Source organism: Hermetia illucens, chromosome 6, assembly GCF_905115235.1.
Source record: "Hermetia illucens chromosome 6, iHerIll2.2.curated.20191125, whole genome shotgun sequence".
Taxonomy (NCBI): Eukaryota; Metazoa; Arthropoda; class Insecta; order Diptera; family Stratiomyidae; genus Hermetia; species Hermetia illucens.
In genome coordinates, this window is record NC_051854.1 from 40,043,956 (window position 1) to 40,065,516 (window position 21,561).

The following is a 21,561-nucleotide window of genomic DNA, read 5'->3' on the forward strand; positions in this document are numbered from 1 at the left end:
TTCGATGGGATAGCTCAACAAACGGCCAATAGCAGATTCCAATCATCCGTCAATCTCTCAGGGGTCGTCAGCGACCTCCAACGGGTCGCTTACGATGCGGGGTATGACGTCCACGATATGCCCGAGTAAGTAGTTCTGACCCTTTAGCTAGCAGTATATCTGCGTCCTAGTAGTAGCCTTGAGAAAAATTCTCGGTGAAGAGCGAACCACGAATGACCGGTACACGTTGGGGTACACTGGGAGTTTCTGGAACCGTTAACAGCTCTTTGTCGACGTCGATGGGGTGATGAGCGTAGCTCTGCCAAGGTGGTAGTTGTGAAGCGAGTCACGAGTCAGCCCCTTCGGGACCCTCGTTGGGTAGTGTGCATTGCACCGGTGTTAGTAGACGATGAATTGCACGGACTGTTTCTCCTAAACTTGGTGGTGGCAATATTTGTCCGTCATGTTCAGTTGGCGGAACCTCCAACTCACCGATGTTCTGGTTTCTCAGTAGCTCATCAAAGTACTTAACCCATCGCCCCAATATGCCCATTCTGTCGGAAATCAGATTTCCCTCTTTCTCTCGGCAGGATGAGCAACGAGGTGTATAAAACTTCATCCTGCTCACTTGTTGGCAAAACTTCCGCGCCTGGTGCGGTTGCTCCCTTTACTTTTCTAGTTCACAGACTTATTGGTACTCCCAGGCTTCCTTTTTCCGTCGGTGAAGTCGCTTTTCCGCTCGACGGAGTTCGTGATAAGTCTCTGCGCGTGCCCGCGTTCTTTGAAAATGGAACATTTTTCGGTATGCAGCATTCTTCCGTTCCGTTGCTAGCTTACATTCATTGTCAAACCAGCCGTTCCGACTTTTTTGCGGCTGGGGCCAAGTATGTTTGTGGCCGTATCAATGATAACGTTCTTCAGGTGGTTGTGAAAATCATTTGTTGATGCTTCATCTCCAGGACCTCTGTTAATTGCAGTTATTGCGGTATCCACTTCTCTCTTATAGGTGACGCGGAGGGCTGTGTTGTGGATGGCTTCAGTATTCACTCTCGCCTGATTGTCAGAGAGGATTGTAGGTGGTGTCGTAATTCGAGCTCGGAACACCATTCCAACGAGATAGTGGTCCGAGTCTATATTGGCCCCCCTATATGTTCTGACATTCATCAAAGCTGAGAGGTGGCGGCATTCAATTAGCACGTGGTCATTTTGGTTGAAAGTGGTCCCGTCGCGAGAGGCCCACGTATGTTTGTGAACCGCTTTCCGCGCAAACCAGGTATTTCCAACAACCATTTCGTGCGATACTGCTAATTGGATAATGCGCAATCCGTTATCATTGGCATCTCTATGTAAGCTATGGGAGCCGACATATTGCCTGAATACGGACTCCGTCCCTACTTGACTGTTGAAATCTCCAAGTATGATTTTGATATCATACTTGGGACAGGCTTCGAGGGTTCGTTCTACTGCCTCGTAGAAGGTATCCTTCTCCGACTTTGCAGTCTCCTCTATAGGGGCGTGAACGTTTATGAGGCTTATATTTCTAAGCTTCCCTCGCAAACGCAGAGTGCATAGCCTTTCGCTTATATTTTCAAAGCCGATAACAGCAGGTTTCATTTTTTGGCTGACTAAGAAACCTATTCCGAGCACATGGTTTACTGGATGACCGCTATAATATATGGTGTAGCGATTCTTCTCCAGGAAACCGGTCCCTGTCCATCGCATCTTTTGCAACGCTGTTACATCAGCCTTATATTGGGACAGGAAATCGGCTAGCTGCTCAGCAGCATTCGGTCTGTACAGGGAGCGCACGATTCATAAGAAAATGCGCAAATCGTTAATCCGTTGTCCGAGGCTCCTTTCGTGGCTTCGTAACGTAGGTTTTCCGTGTAGGGTTGTCAGCCCTACCCAACCTCCAACCTGGAGGACCAGTTGATACACTTTGTCCCGTTTTTAGGCGTGGAAGACTCGCCTTCATCCTTCTCCGTCTGCAACTTTTCGTTAAGAAAGAGCTCCCAACGGTCACCACGTGGAGGTGGAGATAGAGTTTGGTAGTAGAGCTGTTGGTGTTGGTTCAGAAGGCGTTTCCAAGGTTTTATGCTCCATCCTGAGTACCAATCCATGTTTCGCCCTGGGACCTATACTACCCTCTGACCGCCATATAGGTTCGCTTTGGATAAATCGCCCGTCGGTCTGTAACATTTTTCTCAGAAACGATTACACCTAAAAGAGGAGTGCACAATTTTTTTCACTTATCTGGGTTATCAAATGAAAGGCTTTGAAAAATAGTTTTCGAAGGAGATATTAGTATTCACATTGGTTGCAAAGGGCAGGGATACGAGCGTCCGAAATGGGGTAATTACTTCAAAGACCCATTCTCAGAAACTACCTAACCGAAAAATCTCGAAAAAAATGATGGTGGTCCATGTACTTGGTATCAAGCCACTAACTGGACTACATACCAGTAATGTGCCATCTGTCCATGCTCCAAGTCACAGCAAAGAGTACGCACCTAACGATTGATCCAGCTTTTCTTAGATTTAATTGTTTCTATTTTTATGCTAGATATTCAAAGAATATAAAGTTTACCACTTCAGAATCCGTTTCGGTAAACAATTAGCGTTCCACCATCTACACATCCCCAGTGACCTTCAACCGTTACAACTGTTGAATACCTAATCATCTAAGAGTTACTTGGCAGTTTAGTACGCAACATCACGCTCTTCCAGCATGGGCTATTCAAGATTTTCTTTACTCGTATAATACCAGTTACATAAATTCGTTTGATATTACTTTTATATACATAAATCCATTGCAGATACAATAATTAGTTCCATATCTAATAAACGATCAATAAAATTTTCAAAATTTCGCTTTGCTTGGTCGCTAACATACATACGAACCCATTTTACAGATTGTTACACCAACTAACGACGCAAGCAGGGTCCCCAGAGTTCCAATACGATATTCGTATCTCACAGGTGCGAAAGGTGGACTTAGGGCGCCACTTCGAGTTCTTCTTTAGTTGGGTATCACCTGTGGATCGAGCTTGGTGATCGCGATCGCGTCCAGTAGAAGCCGCAAAATTTTAAGCTCGTGGTGAACTTAAATATAGTAGACCTGAAAACAATAGTTCGCTTTGATAGTTACTCGCAACTGAATTTTACGCAATAATCAAGACCAGTAATCGCCGTTAAATGATTCATCTCGACAACTCTGTGCCCGATTTCCATGAGTGATTGATAGTAACATTTAAAAGTTTGGAAAGCTTTTCGCTTGATTTGTGGTTCAATAAGTGGCGGCAACTGTTGTGATTTTACTTTCACCCAAAACCATTTGAATAGGTATGTCGCAGAAAACTCATCAAAATCTTTGCCTGGAAAACTTTCATTCTCATTTAGATTATGTTTTCTATGCAGAAATTATACGGAAATTAATGATAGCATCCAAAGTGTTACCCCAGCATGCAACTTTTGCAGCTGAATGGAGCCTGGGACTAGCTGTAATGAACCTAGTCGTACTCGTTCAATTTGTATCTTGGAGTCTTGCTCGTTTCTGGTAATAATAACTACTTTGCGTAACTTCCTACACGTATTAGTTGTTGAGGACAGCTGTGTCTAATTTCGTTATAAAATTCGCCACTTTCTCCGGCAATTATGAACATATTCGTGACTTGCACTAGGGCAGGTGTACCTTCATCTGTGAAGAGGTCCAAAGCTGACTACATGCTCTCAGACGCGGAGGTAGTTCTTTGGTACCAAACGTGAGAGCAACAATGGTTTTCTAAGCCGCTATAACCGCAGAGACAGGTAGTATAGCCTGCATATGTACATGCATGAGATTCATCTTATTGCGTAATTGTAATAATTACAATATTCGAGTGTAATTTAGGTTAATTCGTTGTCATTTGTTTTCGTTTGGTTGTATTACAATTCTTGAATTCGATTATTAATTCAAATGTATGCAGAAAACACCTTGTACTTCCACCAACAATTTTTTTACGTTTTATTCAACGAAGGTGGAAGTGACCATGTTTCTACTGCGCCACCAGGCAACTAGGTCAGACTACAATTGCACACTTTTCCACCTAAAGATAACATACTTTTATTGGGAGTAGGGTAGGTGAATGTTTTTACGCACAGAATGTTGCATTCCGGCAACGGTACGCCGTCGGACTACCAACTAAACACCTTGGTGTCATCAGAAAACTAGTCCGGAACTGTTTGACATATTACTTCGGGCTAGCCAGCTTAAGAAGCCTTCAAGTCAGAAAATTCCTTCATCAACAGGTGGAGAGAGGAGGTCCCTCCACCGGTCGAACTCAATTTTCTTCGTAACAGGAAAGACCCGAACGTAATGCACAATACGACTCCATCTGCCTGCGCTCCTCAGCATCTCTGTGACAGTGTTGTCCATTAGAGATCGTGCCTTCCCAATCTTGTGCAGGTAAGACTGAAAACTTTCATGCCCAACGATGAGCTGCGCGGTCTATCTACTTCCTCGCTCATTTTGCCAATATATTTGCCACTCGGTAAGTATGCGTTGACGTTCTTCACAGGCAACCGACTCTGTCAAATATTCTCTCTTGTGGGTGTAAATGGCTTTAAGTTCCTTAACAAGGAGGGCAATAGGGATCACTCCCGCGATCACCATCACAGCCGATTCTGACACAGTGCGAGAAGCAGACGCCACACGCAAAGCTCTATCTGCACTTGGGCAAGGTGCTCACGATGCACCTCCTTGTCAATGGTATCAGCCGCAGGGCGTTGCTTCCAAAAGAAGACTGGTAGATATAGGTCATCATCATCAACCGCGCAACAACCAGTATCCGGTCTAGGCCTGCCTTAATAAGGAACTCCAGACATTCCGGTTTTGTGCCGAGGTCGACCAATTCGATATCCCTAAAAGCTGTCTGGCGTCCTGACCTACGCCATCGCTCCATCTTAGGCAGGTTCTGCTTCGTCTTCTTTTTCTACCAGGGGCAATATCTACCTTATGGACTTTCCGGGCTGGATCATCCTCATCCTTCGGATTAGGTGATCCGCCCACCGTAACCTATTGAGTACGATTTTATCTACAACCAGACGGTCATTGTATGGCTCATAGATTTCGTCGTTATGTAGGCTACGGAATTGTCCATTCTCATGTAGGGGGCATTCGGAGGATTCTTCTATTGAACGCGACCAAGAGTTCGCAATTTTTCTTGCTAAGAACCCAAGTCTCCGAGGAAAACATGAGGACTGGAGAGATCATTGTCTTGTACAGTAAGAGCTTTGAACGTCTCCCGTCATCCTTCCCATTATGTCGATATCGTCAGCATAGGCCAATAGTTGGGTGGACTTAACGAGGATCGTACCTCTTGCATTTACCTCAGCATTATGGATCACTTTCTCCAGGACCAGGTTAAAGAGGACGCATGATAGGGCATCCGCTTGTCGTGGACCGTTGTTGATGTCGAATGGTCTTGAGAGTGATCCTGCTGTTTTTGTATGGCCTCGCACATAGGTCAGGGTCAGCCTAGTCAGTCTTATCAATTTCGTCGGGATACCGAATTCCCTCATGGCCGTGTACAATTTTTCCCTGGCTATGCTATCATAGGCGGCTTTAAAGTCGATGAATAGATGGTGCAACTGTTGTCCATATTCCAAAAGTTTTTGCATCGTTGCCGCAGAGAGAAAATCTGATCTGTTGCTGATTTTCCTGGACTGATCCATGTGTTTGGTAAATGGCGCCACCAGACAACTAGGTCAGTCCAAAATTGCACACTTTTTCTCTTAACAATAGCATACTTTTTTGAGAGTAAGGTGCGTGAATGTTTTTACGCAGAGATTGTTGGACTGTAAGAACAGTACGCCGTTAGACTACCAGTTGGTAACACCTCGATGCCATCAGAGAACTAGCCCGGATCCAGTTGTTGGGCTAACTATTCAGGAAGGTCCTTCCACCAACGGGTGAGGAGAGGAGGAAGGGAGTTGTTAGTTCACCCATTCGATTCTTCCACCGGTGGAGCTCAATCTTCTTCACAACAAAAAGAGCCCGAACCTCTGACAATGTTGTCTGATGAGAGCTCCCCTGTGTCTACATAAAGCTGCTGATGAAAGCCATTCCACCTTTCACAAGAAGAAAAGATGTGTTCGGCGTCGCCCGCCACTCCATTAGAAATTACACAATGTTTCCAATCTTCCCAATTTTGTGCAGGTAAGACTGAACACCTCAGCGCCTGCTTAAAAGTTGAGTAAGGAAATAATTATACTTTCGGTTCAACCACGAATCTAAATGGTCGATGAGCCGCCCAGTCCATCCAAAATATTTACCACTTGGTAAGTGACGTTCGTTGATATTTTTCACGGGGAACCACCTCTTTTAAATATTCGCTCTTGCGGCTGTAGATGGCTTTAAGTTGCTTAGCAAGGAGGGCAATGAGGGTCACCCCTGCGATCACCATGACAGCCGATTCTGACACAGTGCGATAAGCAGACGCTACTCGCAAAACTTCACGTCTCTGCACTATGTATCAGCCGCTGGGCATTGCTCCCAAAAGAGGACGTCTCCTGGTCGATATAGGGCCTACAACATTTGTCAGTAGTCGACTCAAGGCCGAGACTCTAGCCCTGTCCGCTGCTGCTTTGATTTGCTTGACGGAGCCCATCTTCGGGTCAAACATTAAACCAAGGTATTTAACCGCTGGTTTAAATTCTATAGTTAACTTGTCAATCGATATGGGAGGCCGGGTCGGAATTTCCAGCGCAAAGCTGAAACCACGAGCAATCATCTATGCCAAATCTACTTTTCGTCCAACAACAGTGCATCCAGCAACAAGTGGCATAACGTCATCTGCATCACCAACCAGACGTGACTCTTCTGGCAAGTCAAGAATTAGCAGACTACCATAGGAAACGGTCTAAAGGTCCGATCCTAGGGTGGATCCCTGTGCTACTCCCGAAATGACCTCCATTATCCTCTGGCCCTCTCATGGAGCAGGGAGTCTCTCAGATAATTCCACAATATCCGAAAGAGATAGCTCCGCACGTGGAATGAGGTTTTTTTATATGCCCAGCATATCTGGCTATCTTACGGAATGTCTGACATCAATAGTTATTAGGAGTACTATCCATCAAGATTAGCTGCTGTCAGAATCCACCGTAAATCTACCCGCTCTGAACCCGAACTGCGTTAGGAATAAGTGCCCGGCAGCACGGATCATTCAGCGAGTTTACTCCTGAATAGCTTTTCAAGCACTTTCCCGGTCGCATCAAGCATAAAAAGGGATTTGTACGTATCCGGCAGCTCAGCCTTGCCCTTTCCTGATTAAAGCAAGCCTCACCAGGAAAAGGGCCCTCCTTCAGGCAGTCCACGACACCTTCCGTGCTTTGCGCCTGCCCAATAGTGCGTCCGACAACAAGTGGCGCAACGTCATCTGGGTCATCGATCAGGTGCGAGTCTTGTGATAAGTCAAATCTTAGTAGACCATCATGGAAGCGCTTTAAAGGTCCGACAGTAGGATGGATCCCTGTACTACTCCTGATTTCCCTGCTTTGAACTCGACCTGCCTTGGAGATATTGTGGGTGGCAAGTTTATAACTAAATCACCATGGGTCCTCATTCATCTCGTTGAGTAGGTTCTGCCAGTCGCGAGCTTTGATTTTATTTATCGCGTTGCGGAGTCTCGCCTTTGCTGATCTATACTCTGCCTTTATGGTGTATACCTCCTCGCAATTATGTAAATACTTTTCCAAACGGCGGAGTTTATGGCGCTCCTTCCGTAAGTCGGCAATTTCTGCTGTCCACCAGCACATAGAAGGCTTGTGACTGCTGGTCACTGTCACTGAATTTACGACCACCCAGGAGCGCCCACCAGCGCGATTCTACCTATTCCAAGAGCTTCGATGAATTTCTCGATGTTCACCCTCGCGACGACAAGAGGAGCGCCAGGTTGGTGCACGCCGGCAAGTAGCGTCAACCACTTCGAACGCGATGTACTGATGGCCACTTGCCGAGAAGCCTTCTAAAACCCGCCCCCGTCCACTGACCGTGCGAAAGATTCCGACGCAAAAGTTATATCAAGGATGCTTCCTTCGCAGCCTGTACGCTAGAACGTTGGGGTAGATCTACTCTTTAATTACGCTGGCGTGGATCCGGTATTTAAAACTAGGAGCCCGGTTCTCGCTGCCATTTCCGGCAACCGTTTCCTTCTAGAGCCTGGATAGGGCATGCCGCATTCAAAAGCACCCCTTTCCCCCTTGCTCGAAACAGCGTCCCCAAAGCAACGAGCCTGCGCCGAAAATCCGGTATTGTCTCATTCGGTGTTAGGTAAACGCTGAAAACAAGAACACGAAGTCGAATGCCTTCCCAAAACCAGATCGCAGCGGTACCCGCTAAGTCGAGACCCTGTGAAGGCAGCATTGCTCACTGATCTCGCCGATGTACCAGATCAGATTTTATCTCCACAACAAACTACACTAGCAACTCATGATCAGTTGCACGTTAATGCATGTTAATTTGTAGGATGCAGATTATGCAAGTCGCGGCCTAGCCCTTTCTGTTTCCGCCCTGAAAACTGGACACCGCCCAAACCCACAGTGTGCGCAATGCTTCCACCAGACGTGCCACGATCTTCGCAGAGAACCCAATTTTCGGTTTTGTTGCAGGTCTTCGCTTGATGACTTGACCTGTCGGGTCTTTTGCAGGTTCCTGACGAACGAGCACAGTCCAGACACCTGAGCATTATTTGGTTACGCATCCAATCTCGCATTCGTACTACGCATCCAATTTTGATTTTCCCGCTGTTAAGGAGTTTCCGCAGAGGTTTAAATCTCACTGTTGGCAGTGGGATTTGTATCGTGATTAAAAGCCGGATACCAGTCGACTCAGCTGTATCTGAGTCAAATCAGGGTAATAATCTCCGGCGAACGCAATGCTGACCACATTGCCTCTAATAATAATAATAATCGTTGGCGCAACAATCCATATTGGACCAGGGCCTTGAATTGCCTCTAATAGGGTACTATAATCCTGTAGTGTACCGTTCCGGTCTTGAATGAAGTGGTCTAACACACTTCCAGGACCTGGTCCAATTGGATTGTTGCGTTAACAATTATTATTATTGAATTTCCTCGCATATTGCTCGGCGACTTCCACCACAGCGAGTTATTGGTCTCGAGCATCCACAGAAGTGATATTTTCGGGGCATTTGTTACCTCTAGACATTCACCGTTTATGTCCTCCTCCACTTTGACTTTTTCTCTGAGGTAGTGAAGGTGTCGGATTTCTAAAAACACGTAGGCTCTAGACTAGAAACAAGAGCCTTCCCCCTCAGCAGCCACGACTGCTTCGCTGAACGTTCCCTTGCTGGTCGTCTTCGAGCCGAATTCAACGAGAACTTCGCTCCCTTTGTTTTCTGTATGGAGAACAGTTCCGCTCCATTGTCTTCCATTTAATCTTGTAGCAGATTTCACTGAGGATTTCCGCAAATGTCTCGCCTTCAGTTGGCTTAATGAGCAGAGCCGACGGTGTAGTCATTCCTCATTTCCTCGTCTTCACTGTTACTGGTTCTCAGTTCATCCTTGTTTTTGGACAGACGTTGTTCTTCTTTGCCTTCTTTTTTGGGCCTAAAAACTACTTGGATAAAGTCTCCTTCCGACGCGTCTTCCTCTTTCTGATTTTTCCCCAGATCGTTTTGCAGTGGACTATTTACGATCCGTTTGGCGCTTACTGTGTTCTCAGCGGGAGTGCAGTTGCTGCTTTTTTCGTATGTTTTCCGCTGTTGTTCATGTTTGCTTGTTGAAGGAAATGGGGTCCAGTAGCTCCTGCAGTTTCCGGTTTTGACGCGTTTGCTTCACGACTGTCGCGCATTTCCTGATGAGCTTTTTCTCTCCAGCTCTAAATAGCACAATCAGTAACATTGCCTAGTGTACAGCTACATACTCCGCTCCTGTTATGGCCTCCATTCCAAAAGCACCTCCTAAACCTGAAAATATCGATATTGTATCATTGTAACTCTGGGGTCAACATTGCTATCCAACCAATCTAATTCGAGATCACAGGAAGCACTATTCACCATTACTGAAAAAGAAAAGTACTGTGAGTAGGATGTCCGTTATTATAAGGACCAACACGTGACTCAACGGCAACGCAATTTTATCCGGGACAGAGAACAAATACCATTTTGGGGGTTTTGTCCTATGAAAACATTTACATTATCTAGTTCCGCCTGTATTCTATTTTCTAGATTCAGAACGAATTTATATAAATTTATTATTCTGGCCTAAGTCAATCAGTTGCACGTCAGCATGTACTCTACTTCATAAATGTTTGATAATTAGAATACTTTGCATTCGACCTTGACCAGCTAAAGAAAGCTAAGCTTGTTATGTTGCTGCAATCTTCTTGGCAGTACCCGTTTGGATAATGGTGTTAATGAATTCAGTTTTTTTCTCGTTAGGCTCTTGAAATTCTTCGCTAGTATCTTAGTCATTGACGGATTGGTGGGTTCGGGCGTTGCTCTTGTGTGCATCTGTAGTCACTGGTTTAATTGAATAACTGATAGTATGGTATGCCTGTGCATTGGTTGGTATTGTTTGTTGACTAGACTATGCAAATCATGTTGCTGCTTTGAATTTTAATCGACATTTTGCGGATATAGTAAGGTTTCAATAAAAAGATGGATCTATCTCTGCAATTCGAGCAAAATAAAAGTAAACAAATAATTTTGATAATAAGAAAACAAGTTTATTTATTTGGGTTACATTTCCCAATAAACCATCGATATGAGGTGTGTTCACAGCTACGGCTTTAATGTATGCTGTCCTGATTGTCTTACGGCTGGGATGACGGTCAGGGTATTTTATTTTTACAATTTAGTCAGTTCAAGTCTGTAGTTGTTTTGTTTAGTCAAAGTATGATTTTCCGTTCTGAAATGAATCCACAAACTGACAACAGACATTTGGATAATCTGGACCGCCAACTTCTTATAACATTTGCGGGATATGCGCTCAGTTGCTTAGTAAGCTGATTATATCGCAAAACCCACTCCGATTTTCAGGCCGTTCTAGATCGCTTCGTATTCCCCGATATCCTCAGCCCATTCGGTAGATAAAATGAAGATGTCCCTTTTATTTTTCCACCTGTTAGTGTGTGTTTGAGGTGGGGAAGGGGCAAAGGCTCTGAGAACTCAGACTCTACTGATTCATTGTGCTCGATTTCCCCATCTAACGGAATATCCCAGATTCGTTTATGTATCTCAGGATTTTCGTTAGTGGATGTGATGCACTTCCCCATTACAGGATGGACACGTATCATCTTGGAAAATTCCTACTCTGAACATATGCCCAGCTGGTGAATTATGTCCTCTCAGAATGCCAACAATATTTCTACAAGTCTTCCTGCTTTTCGAAGGATAAGCTTTGCCATTTGTTAGTTTGGTTCTGACAGGAAATTGTTGGTGTGTTTAACAGCATTAAGGCTCAGCCACCTGATATCAGCATTAGAGAATGTTACTGTCACCCCAATTGCTGGCTCTGGTCCGGGAATCGGAGAATCTGGAAACTGAGCTTAATCGATTAAGGACTGCTCAACGCCCTGAATGCACCTTGACTACGGCGTTACAGATTACGATGCGCCTGCTCTTCAAACGCTCGTCAATCATACAGGTTGGTGCCGTTAGGATCACATATGTTGTATTTTGTCCCAAGGGAAAACCCCACTACTCGTTTTTACTCGAGAGGTGGACTCCTGCTTTGAGTCATCGATATAGAAGACGTCAGTATATCCTGACACGCATTCTGCGGGTTCGCCCCAGTTTTCTCTTCGTTTCAAGATAACTTCATATCTTCTACCAAACAGATGCATGCAGATCCGAGAATCGGAGGGCATTGCGAAAACTGAATTCTGTTCTCCCAATAACACTTCCAATGCATAAGTCATACATTTAGAGCTGCGCCGGATGTCGAACTCATGGCACCGGTGATACCAAGACATTCAGTTCTTTGCGCTATGGCTAGTTTACAGTGAAAACTCTTATGTTTCACCTTAACTCACCACACTACGGATGCATAAGCGAAAATCGCCCCCATGATAACATATATCTACATTCCTACCTGAAGCCTCGCTTCATTTTTACCTCCACATGTTTGTTCCAAAAATGTCCTGTCTAGGACAACTCCCAGATATTTCACTTCTTCGGAGAGTTGAAGGGTTGTACCGCTCATCTTTGGAAGGCAAAGATAATTCAGCTTCCTCCTTTTTGTAAATAATATCAGCGTGGTTTTATTTAGATTTACTGAAAGTTCACGCCACGGCACCAACTGTCAATCAAATCAACGGCGCGTTACGTGTTTCTACACACTGTTCTGAGATCCCGACCAACAACTAGCACAGCCACGTCATCCTCATAAGCTTAAGTGTGTATTAGCAGATTTTACAGATCACATATGAATTAGTCGATCAACATACTCCACAGAAGTACACCTCCTTTAAGGCAGGCTCTCGTCACTTCCGTCGTTGGGTAGCGATCAACACCCACTTCAGCATACACCAATCTCAGCGTTAACATATCGTAGATAGACTTAATTAAAATTTCACCAACGCCATGCTATCTGGCGACATCACCGAAATTTGGAAGGGTGAACAGTCAAATGCCCCTTCAATGTCCACGAATACCCCCATCACGTACTCGCCTTTCAGAGTTGCGTCCTCTATTTTTGAAACCAAAGAGTGACAGCTGGCTCACAGGAGTTTCCACATTGGTAAGCATTTTCGTTTTCATTTAGTGGGTGCGATCTTAGTGCCCTCTCGCGACCACGCTCAACCAGTCTCTCCAGATATTTCAGCGAAAATGATATTAAGTTGATTTGCCTGAAGTCATGTATTTCCAAAAGAGATTGTATAGACTCAACATCGGAGTTCGTGAAAATACCATCCGGTTTTCTAAGAGAATCCAACTTGGCCGACTCACCCTTATTAAGGACTTTATACAGCCTGGAAGTCTGCCTTTCACCTTCTCGTTTCGAAAGTTTTACGAGCCTCTTATATTCATGATGTGAGTTCCGAAAGTTTAACCAGTCTCCAGCCTTATTGATTTGGCAAGCACGATTTAGAAATCGTCTGGTTGAGTTTCTGAGTCTTTACAGTTCTTAGTTCCACCATAGCACCGTTTTACCACGTTGCCTCGGGAAATAAGACAAGCCTCTTCAAAGCAATCTAAAAGTGTGCAGCTCCTCGGTCTCGAGGAATTCTTATCGAAGAAGAAAGTAGTCTCCTTTACTGATCCAATATCACCAATTTCTTCAAAACAAACCCATGACTCTTGAAACAGAAATATGTAAGGACTTTAAACTTACCGATGCAAACCCCTCAGGGGAAAACCGTTGATCCATCGCGCCACGATCCAATTTGGTTGTGGTCACTTCTTTCACCTCGTATGATGAAGATGGCTGTTGAACAGCAAACGTTGATGAGCGTGGTGGAGAGGAAGCCGAAGATGGGCGAGATTGGCTGGAGACGGAAGTTTCTGTTATAACTTCACCCTTACCTGGATGTGAAATATAATAAAACATAAAACATAATCAATTATTTGTTATGTAAAAACGGGCATAAATAAATATGATATACCGATTTGACAGCAGACGACGAGGTGTCGGAGGCGATCATTTTCCCCGAAAATAAATAAAAAGTATATTTCTTAAAGACTCTAGGAACTCAAGGAATAAAATTATTAACAAATTTCTATATACAAAATTGCGGGAATTGATTCCTGCCAAGGAAGTTTTCCTCACAAGTTCCAATTCCCTTATACCCAGCCATTAAGAAGTTGATATATTATAGCAAACGCCTTTCTAGGAGTTTCACCACCTACCTAGCTATGGTAGAGGGAATGAACTTCGTAACATAATCCTTTTTAAATATATCGGTTCAATGACGGAAGACTAGTCTTTCTTTCAAGCATAGCCCCTCCATAGGCCGAAACATCATACCAGAAGATAAATCCAAGCATGACCCAAGGTCAAGTTACCTGCTTGTAACAGGGGTGGGTTTCTTTAAACAGATAATGCGTTGTGGCCACCTAAAGGCTTAACACCTTGCCATAAGGTCATTTGGGTTTCAATGGACCAGCACCGCATGAGCAACCACATCAACCACTTTGCGAGGAGGAGTGGTCTCCTAGATGTGCGTAACAAGAGAGGCGCTGACATCGACCTCGAAAGGGGTTACTATCTGATCGCTGCTTACGTTTGCTTGGGTGTTGTGTCCACTACTTCTCGCAGAGTTGGGAAGCAGACGTCATATGTCTGGCTGACAGCGGAATCGTGAAACCGGATGGATCGATGAATTGAAGGGACTGAAAGCTGTATTGACCGCTGCGACTGATGGCGGGCATGACACGCTCGAACTCCGATTCCGAGCGAAATCCCGAGAAGTTCAGCGTAGTGTACGCAGTGACAAAAGAAAATTTGCTATGTCGCTGGTCAGGGAAATAGAAAATGTCGCAAACCGTAATGGTTTGAGCAGTTTATACCGCATCACAAAAGTGCTTACAAGCGGTCGGAAATATTTCGATGGTCTTATGCAGGACGTTAACGGTCGACTTCTTATCCACGATGACGAACAACTGAAGAGCTGGAAAGAACACTTCACATGGTTCTTAACCAAATCACATACGGTGAAGATAATAGTTAAAATAATCCTGGAACCCATCAAAGAACATCTCGAAGGCTTGATCGACTAAGAGCAGGCTGGTTTCCGTTGTGGATCCTTCTGCATTGACCATGTCAACACCCTATCATTTTGGATTTAGATCTTCACTGCATTTGCCCCTCATCGACTCCGAAAAAGCTTTCGATAACGTAAGCGGGGAGTACATCTGCAGTGCTCTATGCAGGAGGGGCATTCCGGAGAAACTAATAGCCATTATCAAGGCGACATATGATAGCGCAAAATAATATGTGCTGTACCGAGATAAAATCTCAGAAGATTTTGAGGAGTCTGCCAGTGTTGCATCCCATCACCGATATTATTTCTTCTTATTATCGGTTACTTTCTTCATGCTGCCTTGTCCTCAAACATCTCGACCACGCAGATGACATCTGTTTGGTCATGGACCTTGGACAAATGCAAATGGAATTGAACTGAAGATAAACCACAACAAATCAAGATTTTCAGTCTGACGGGTCATTGCATTCTCCTTATCTTCATTGATGGGCGGAGTGTGGTTTCTGTCAACGATGGCACCGAACTGGATGTTGCCCGACGCATTACCAACATTAGATCTGCTTTCACCGCCTTTTTTAAATTCTGAAAATGCAGTTATCTCAACACCAAAAAAAGTTAAGATTGTGCTAATATTCTTTCTGTGTTGCTATATGAGAGTAGCATGTATAGCAACTCTTACTCGAAAACTCCAAGTCTTCGTGAACACCTGTCTGCGTCGTATCATCGGAATATACTGGCCTGATACCTGGCACCCGTACTCACTGCGATCACAGGGCGAAATTGGCAATGGATAAGTCAAACATTAAGAAAAGACGACAATTGCATTGCTGATTACGCTATGCAGTGGACTCCACTCTCCCGGGATGGTCGATGGGTGGGTCTAGGGGAAGTGCCCTTGGCGCATAACAGTCGAGAAGGAGTGCAGACATCTCAGTAAATCTTCGGGGGAGCTGAAGGGCATTTCAAGCAGCCACGAACGATCGCGCGTAAGTGTGGTTGACGCGCTATACCCCACCAACGGGTGAATGGGAACCATATATATCAAGTGTGAACGTAAAAATATCGAGAAATATTTAGAAATCTCGATAGTTAAAATTAATTTTAACACCAATTAAAGTTAGGCACTCTAATGAATTGATCCTTTTTCATATATGGAGACCACCCTTTTAATTCCACGTTGTAACTTATTACATCCGTGGACGTTCGCAGGTTTTGCTTTAACAGAAAAAATGATTTTAGAGCTTTCTTGTCTATCTTCGAATCTTATGAAGAGAGTCCATTCAGAACTTTCAATCTTCTGTTAGAGTCAGACAACATTGTGTCGCACCGTTTAAAGAGTACTTTTTGAAAACACCTCCCTCAAAAGGGAATTTTGTTGTTTGTTGAAAATACCAGGTTGTTCTATAAGTTTTGCGATGGAGGCTCCAAAAATTCGAACTTAAATTTAGGGATTTTAGCCATTGTCAAAATGCTCTTGTGCCACGGTGCATTGTCCTGATAAAAAGGATTTTTTTCTTCTGCAAACCTAGTGTTTTTTCACCAATTTTTTCCTTCAGCTGGTCTAAAAGGTTACAATAATATTCAGAATTTATTGTTTTACCATTTGCAAATAATCCACAAACAAAATTCCTTTCGCATCCCAAAAACCTGATGCTAACACCTTGTTGGTCGATTTCTGGACAGGAACTCGTTTCGGAGCCGAAGAACCAAGTTCAATCCATTCTTTAGCCGCTTGTTTTGATTCAGGATCATGGTGATAGACCCAAGTCTCATAAATAGTAATGAATCGACCCACATAATCCACTTTGTCCTTTCGAAAACGCTCTAAATGTTGCTCTAAAGTCGCATTCGAATGTGTTTTTTTTGCATTGGTAGCGAATCCGGCACCCATTGTGTACACAACTTTCTGAAACCCAATACTTCAGTCAAAATATTGCTTACACTGTCCAATGAGATGCCTAGGGCTTCTACTAAATTTCTATCAGTCACTCGACGATTTTCCAATATGATATCCTGGATTTTTTCTACTATTTCTGGTGTTATTGCTGTTTTTGGACGTCCTTGACGTGGATCGTTTTCAAAGCTTGTACGACCACGTTTAAATTTAGCAGCCCAACTCTCTACCGTACTAATCGAAGGCGAAGAGTCCTTATACACTTCCAAAACCCGTTCACAAATTTCCTTTGCCTTTAAATCCCCCAAAAGTAAAAATTCCACCATTGCATGATACTTGATTTTTTTCCATTGTAAAAAATACTGGGGCCACTCGATACTAAATGACTTGTAAACAAAGAATGAATTGACAGATTGGAATGAAACTTCACATATGTTCATATAAAGAGTGTACCAAGGTAACAAAAAAAATTAGACTAGAAGTAACGCCTCCTCTTATCGAACCGCAAAACTTATTGAACAACCTAGTATAATAAGTTTTGAGAAAAAAAAATTAAAAAAGTATGATTTTATCAAATTTTTGAAAAAGAAGGGCCCCTTAACATGATGCACCTACTAACTATAGAAATCTTTTCCTTGCAGGACAAAAATGAGGGACTTAGATCTCGGATTCGACCTAGATGAGGCTTTAGAGCGTACTAAAATTTCGAAAGCAGACATCGAACTTCTCCGAGGAAGGTTACCTGAAGATGTTCCAAATAACCTTACAGATAAACAGGTGAATTAATAAATTCTTACTGAAATGAAAAACATATAAAAAAACATAACTCCATTAGCAAACGTAAAAAAATACATCAGAAAATTTTATCGGAGTATGTAGCTAGGCTTAATACTATTGCACGGTTCATCACAGTTTCAAGCAATTAAAAAGTGATCATTAAACGTAAATGGAGGGATTCATTGCCTACTTAAAATTTGATTAGACTCAAGCTGGCCAGTTTGTAACATGATTATTTTTGTCCCATTCATTTGGAATATTTATTACTGAATTACCTTGGATAATTAGCCATTCATGCAATTCTAACAAAAACGAAATTTATGTAAATACAACTTGCATATAAATATGAAATTAAAGTAGATCCCATACTAGAATCAATCTCACAAAAATAGATACACTCTAGTTATGGGCACCATAAGAAATTATCTGAAATGTTGATTGCTTTAGGTCGGAATGGCATTTTAATGTTTCCTCAGCAAAAGCCTTCGGAATTTGCAATGCGTTTGGCAATGTGAAGCTCATTCATTTATTTATTTACACAACGCTGCTTTACCAATATTAATTCTGAAAAAAAAGGCAACATAAACATTGGGATTTCCACATACCGTAGACTATCTAAACTCTTTTTGTATCTGAGCGAAATGTTACTTCAAAAGTTGGCATTACAAAATCATATTTTATCCACGACAAAAAGTTTTAAATAGAAATGTCAGCATTTAGGATGCAAAACAGAAACTTATTGTTTTGTGTTTCATACTTTTGACTACTGCATTGTATGTTTGTACGCACTTTGGAAACCAGGCGACTTCTAAATCGTGCTTGCAAAAGTAACAAGAACGAAGACTGGTTAAATTTCAGGAACTCACAACGCGAATATAAGAGGCTCGTGAGGTGTTCGAAACGAGACTCCTTTAGAGCGTACTGTGAGGAACTGGAAGGCGAAAGGGAGACTTCAAGGCTGTGCAGAGTCCTCAAAAGGGATGAGTCGGCCAAGTTGGATTCTCTTAGAAAACCCGACGGTACTTTCACGAGCTCCAGACTGGACTCAGTACAGACCCTCCTGGAAGTACACCACCCGGGGGAACGGGTGAGAGAAGTGGTAGGGGGAGAGTTGACGGTTCTTGCAACCCCTTCAACACGCAAGTGTTGCAAGAGGAACTGGAACACTGCGAAAGCGGTTGTTACCCTTGAAAAGGTGAGAGCTGCGATACTGTCCTTTGAACATTTCAAAGCACCTGGCATGAATGGCATCTATCCGGCAATGCTAAAGGAGGGTATGGAGCATTTAGAGCGACCTCTAAGAAACATCTTTCAAGGATGTCTTGCTCTGGGCTACGTGCCTTCTTCTTGGCAACAGGTTAAAGTAGTTTTCATACCGAAACCAGGGAAAGATGACTATTCTAATCCAAAGAACTTCAGACAGATCAGCTTGACGTCATTCTTGCTGAAAGGTTTGGAGAGACTGGTGGAGCGTCATATTCGTGGAAACGCACTTAGGTCACACCCACTTAGTGAAAACCAACATGCTTACCAACGTGGAAAGTCCTGTGAGTCTGCTCTTCATTCTTTGGTCACAAAGATAGAGGATACAACTTTGAATGGTGAGTACGCGATGGGGGTGTTCGTGGACATTGAAGGGGCTTTTGACTGTACGCCTTTTCAAAAACTTTGTGATGCCGCCAGAGCGCATGGTGTTGATGATGCTTTAATTAAGTGGATCCATGCTATGCTAACGCAAAGATTGCTGTGCGCTGAGGTAGGGGTCGATCGCTACCTGACTACGGAGGCAACGAAGGGCTGCCCCCAAGGAGGTGTACTTTCGCCGCTTCTGTGGAGTATGCTGATCGACTCACTGCTATGCGAACTGCAAAATTTGCCAATACACGCTCAAGCTTATGCTGATGACGTGGCTGTACTTGCTGTTGATCGGGATCTTGGAACGGTGTGTAGGAATATACAGCGTGCCGTTGATTTGATAGACAGCTGGTGCCTTAGACATGGTTTGTCAGTTAATCCAAATAAAACCACAATGGTTTTATTCACAAAAAGGAGAAAACTGGATGGACTTTGTCTCCCTGAGATGAGGCGTACTACCCTTCAACTCTCCGAAGAAGTGAAATACCTTGGGGTTACTCTAGATAAAAACCTTCTTTGGAACAAACATGTAGAGGTAAAGATGAAACGAGCTCTCACAGCTTATGGACTGTGCAGACGGACCTTTGCCTCGACATGGGGACTCAGGCCTCATGTGGTAATGGGGATATACGTTGCCATCATTAGGCCGATGTTCGTATATGCATCCGTAGTGTGGTGGGTTAAGGTGAGACAAAAAGCTTTTCATCGTAAACTAGATGCACTGCAAAGAACTGTTTGTCTGGGTATCACTGCTGCCATGAGCACGACATCCGGCGCAGCTCTGAATGCACTACTCAATTTGCAGCCCCTGGATATATTTATTCAAAGCACTGCAATGAGAGCAGCTCATAGGCTAATTCGATTAGATCTATGGGAAAACAACGGATGCGGGGGGCACAGAGCATTGGAAGAGTTACTGGAAGGACTGAATCCAGTTCTTACAATGCTTTCCGATTCTCGTGTCCCCATACATCTGTTTGGTAGAAGATATGTAGTTACCCTGAAGCGTAGAGAGGACTGGGAAGACCCAGAGGAATTCGTGGAGGGATATACGGAAGTCTTCTACACCGATGGCTCAAAAACAGAAGAAGGTTCTGGAGCCGGAGTCTACCTCTCAAATAAAAACGAGAAGTGGGCTTTTCCTTTGGGACAATATGCAACGGTTTTTCAAGCCGAAGTTTATGCGATCCTAAGGGTGGCAAACTGGGTGATTGACGAGCGGTTGAAGGGCAGGCGCATCGCAATCTGCAGTGACAGTCAAGCTGCACTGAGGGCATTGAGCAGTCCTTTGATCACCTCGAAAATCGTTCAGGAATGCAGAAACCGTTTGAACTCTATGTCTAGATTCAATACGGTGGAACTACTCTGGGTACCTGGTCACTGTGGCATAGAGGGAAATGAAATCTCGGATGCTTTAGCGAAAGAGGGGTCAATCTCCCCTATGCAGGGACCGGAGCCAGCAATTGGGGTATCAGTAGCATTGGCTAAATCTGTTTTCAAAAACTGGGAACAAGTTTCCCATAATGACAGGTGGCAGAGCCTAAATGCTGCTCGACACACCAAAATTTTCCTGCCAGAACCCAACATACGTACCGCAAAGTTTATCCTGTCGAAAAGCAGGAGGACTTGCAGATGTATTGTGGGCATTCTGACAGGCCATAATTCACTAGCTGGGCATATGTTCAGAATAGGAATTACCGAAGATGATACGTGTCCCTCCTGTAATGAGGAAGCGGAATCCACGGAGCATTTCCTATGTGAATGCCCCGCCTATGGACGTATCAGGCATCAGATCTTTGGTGCCGATGTTCTCCAATTACGACGGGTAGCATCACATCCACTAACGGAAATCCTACGATACGTTAACGAATCCGGAATATTCCGTTAGACGGGGGACGCGAGTACAATGGGCCAACACGGCCTGAGTGCTCAGAAGCTGTAGCTTCTCCCCCACCATACACACACACACACACACACAAGCACTTTGGAAAACATACAAGTGTATTTGTGTTTTACAAAAAAAACCGAAGCAAAGGGAAATGATGACAGGTGTCCACATATAACACAGAAGAGATTGACATTAACATGCTCATAGGGACCTGCTCTCAATTTCCATGCTACAGGATAATACATAAAATTTTATCTCATGGAGGGGGGGGAGGATAATTTGACGCCCCTTTCGCGTCAATTTTGACCTACTATAACTTTGTTAATAATAGTAAGATTTCCATCGAACTGCTAATATGATCTAGGATAAACTTAAGGGAGGGGGCAGTAATATTCAAAATATAATAACATACTATTAATAACTGAGCAGGTGGCGTAACGGGAAGTATTATAAGACCTAGATACGATGTGCCAACCAACAAGTTTTTTTTTTCAGATTTTTAGGTTGGGTAGATTCTGAGATCGAGTCCTTGAAATAATTGACTCATTTCGGACCTCCGCACTCCTCGCTGCTCCATTTGTAACCAATGGGAAAACTAACATCTGTTTCGGAAAGTGCTAATCGAGACCCTTCATTCGATGCCCCATATGATGATATTCGGTGAAAAAAATCGCACACCCCCCTT

The 21,561-nt window shown here is 43.8% G+C and overlaps 1 protein-coding gene across 1 annotated transcript in view; it reads left to right on the forward strand.

Annotated features, from left to right (window-relative positions):
* Nucleotides 1–2,955: 2,955 nt before the first annotated feature.
* LOC119659670 (alpha-tocopherol transfer protein-like) overlaps nt 2,956–21,561 on the forward strand; it is a 35,726-nt gene continuing 17,120 nt past the window's right edge. The window contains exons 1-3 of the mRNA XM_038067895.1: nt 2,956–3,320; nt 3,396–3,534; nt 17,218–17,353. Coding sequence (XP_037923823.1) covers nt 3,413–3,534; nt 17,218–17,353 — 258 coding nt within the window. The 5' untranslated portion in view covers nt 2,956–3,320; nt 3,396–3,412. The remainder of the gene's footprint in view (nt 3,321–3,395; nt 3,535–17,217; nt 17,354–21,561) is intronic.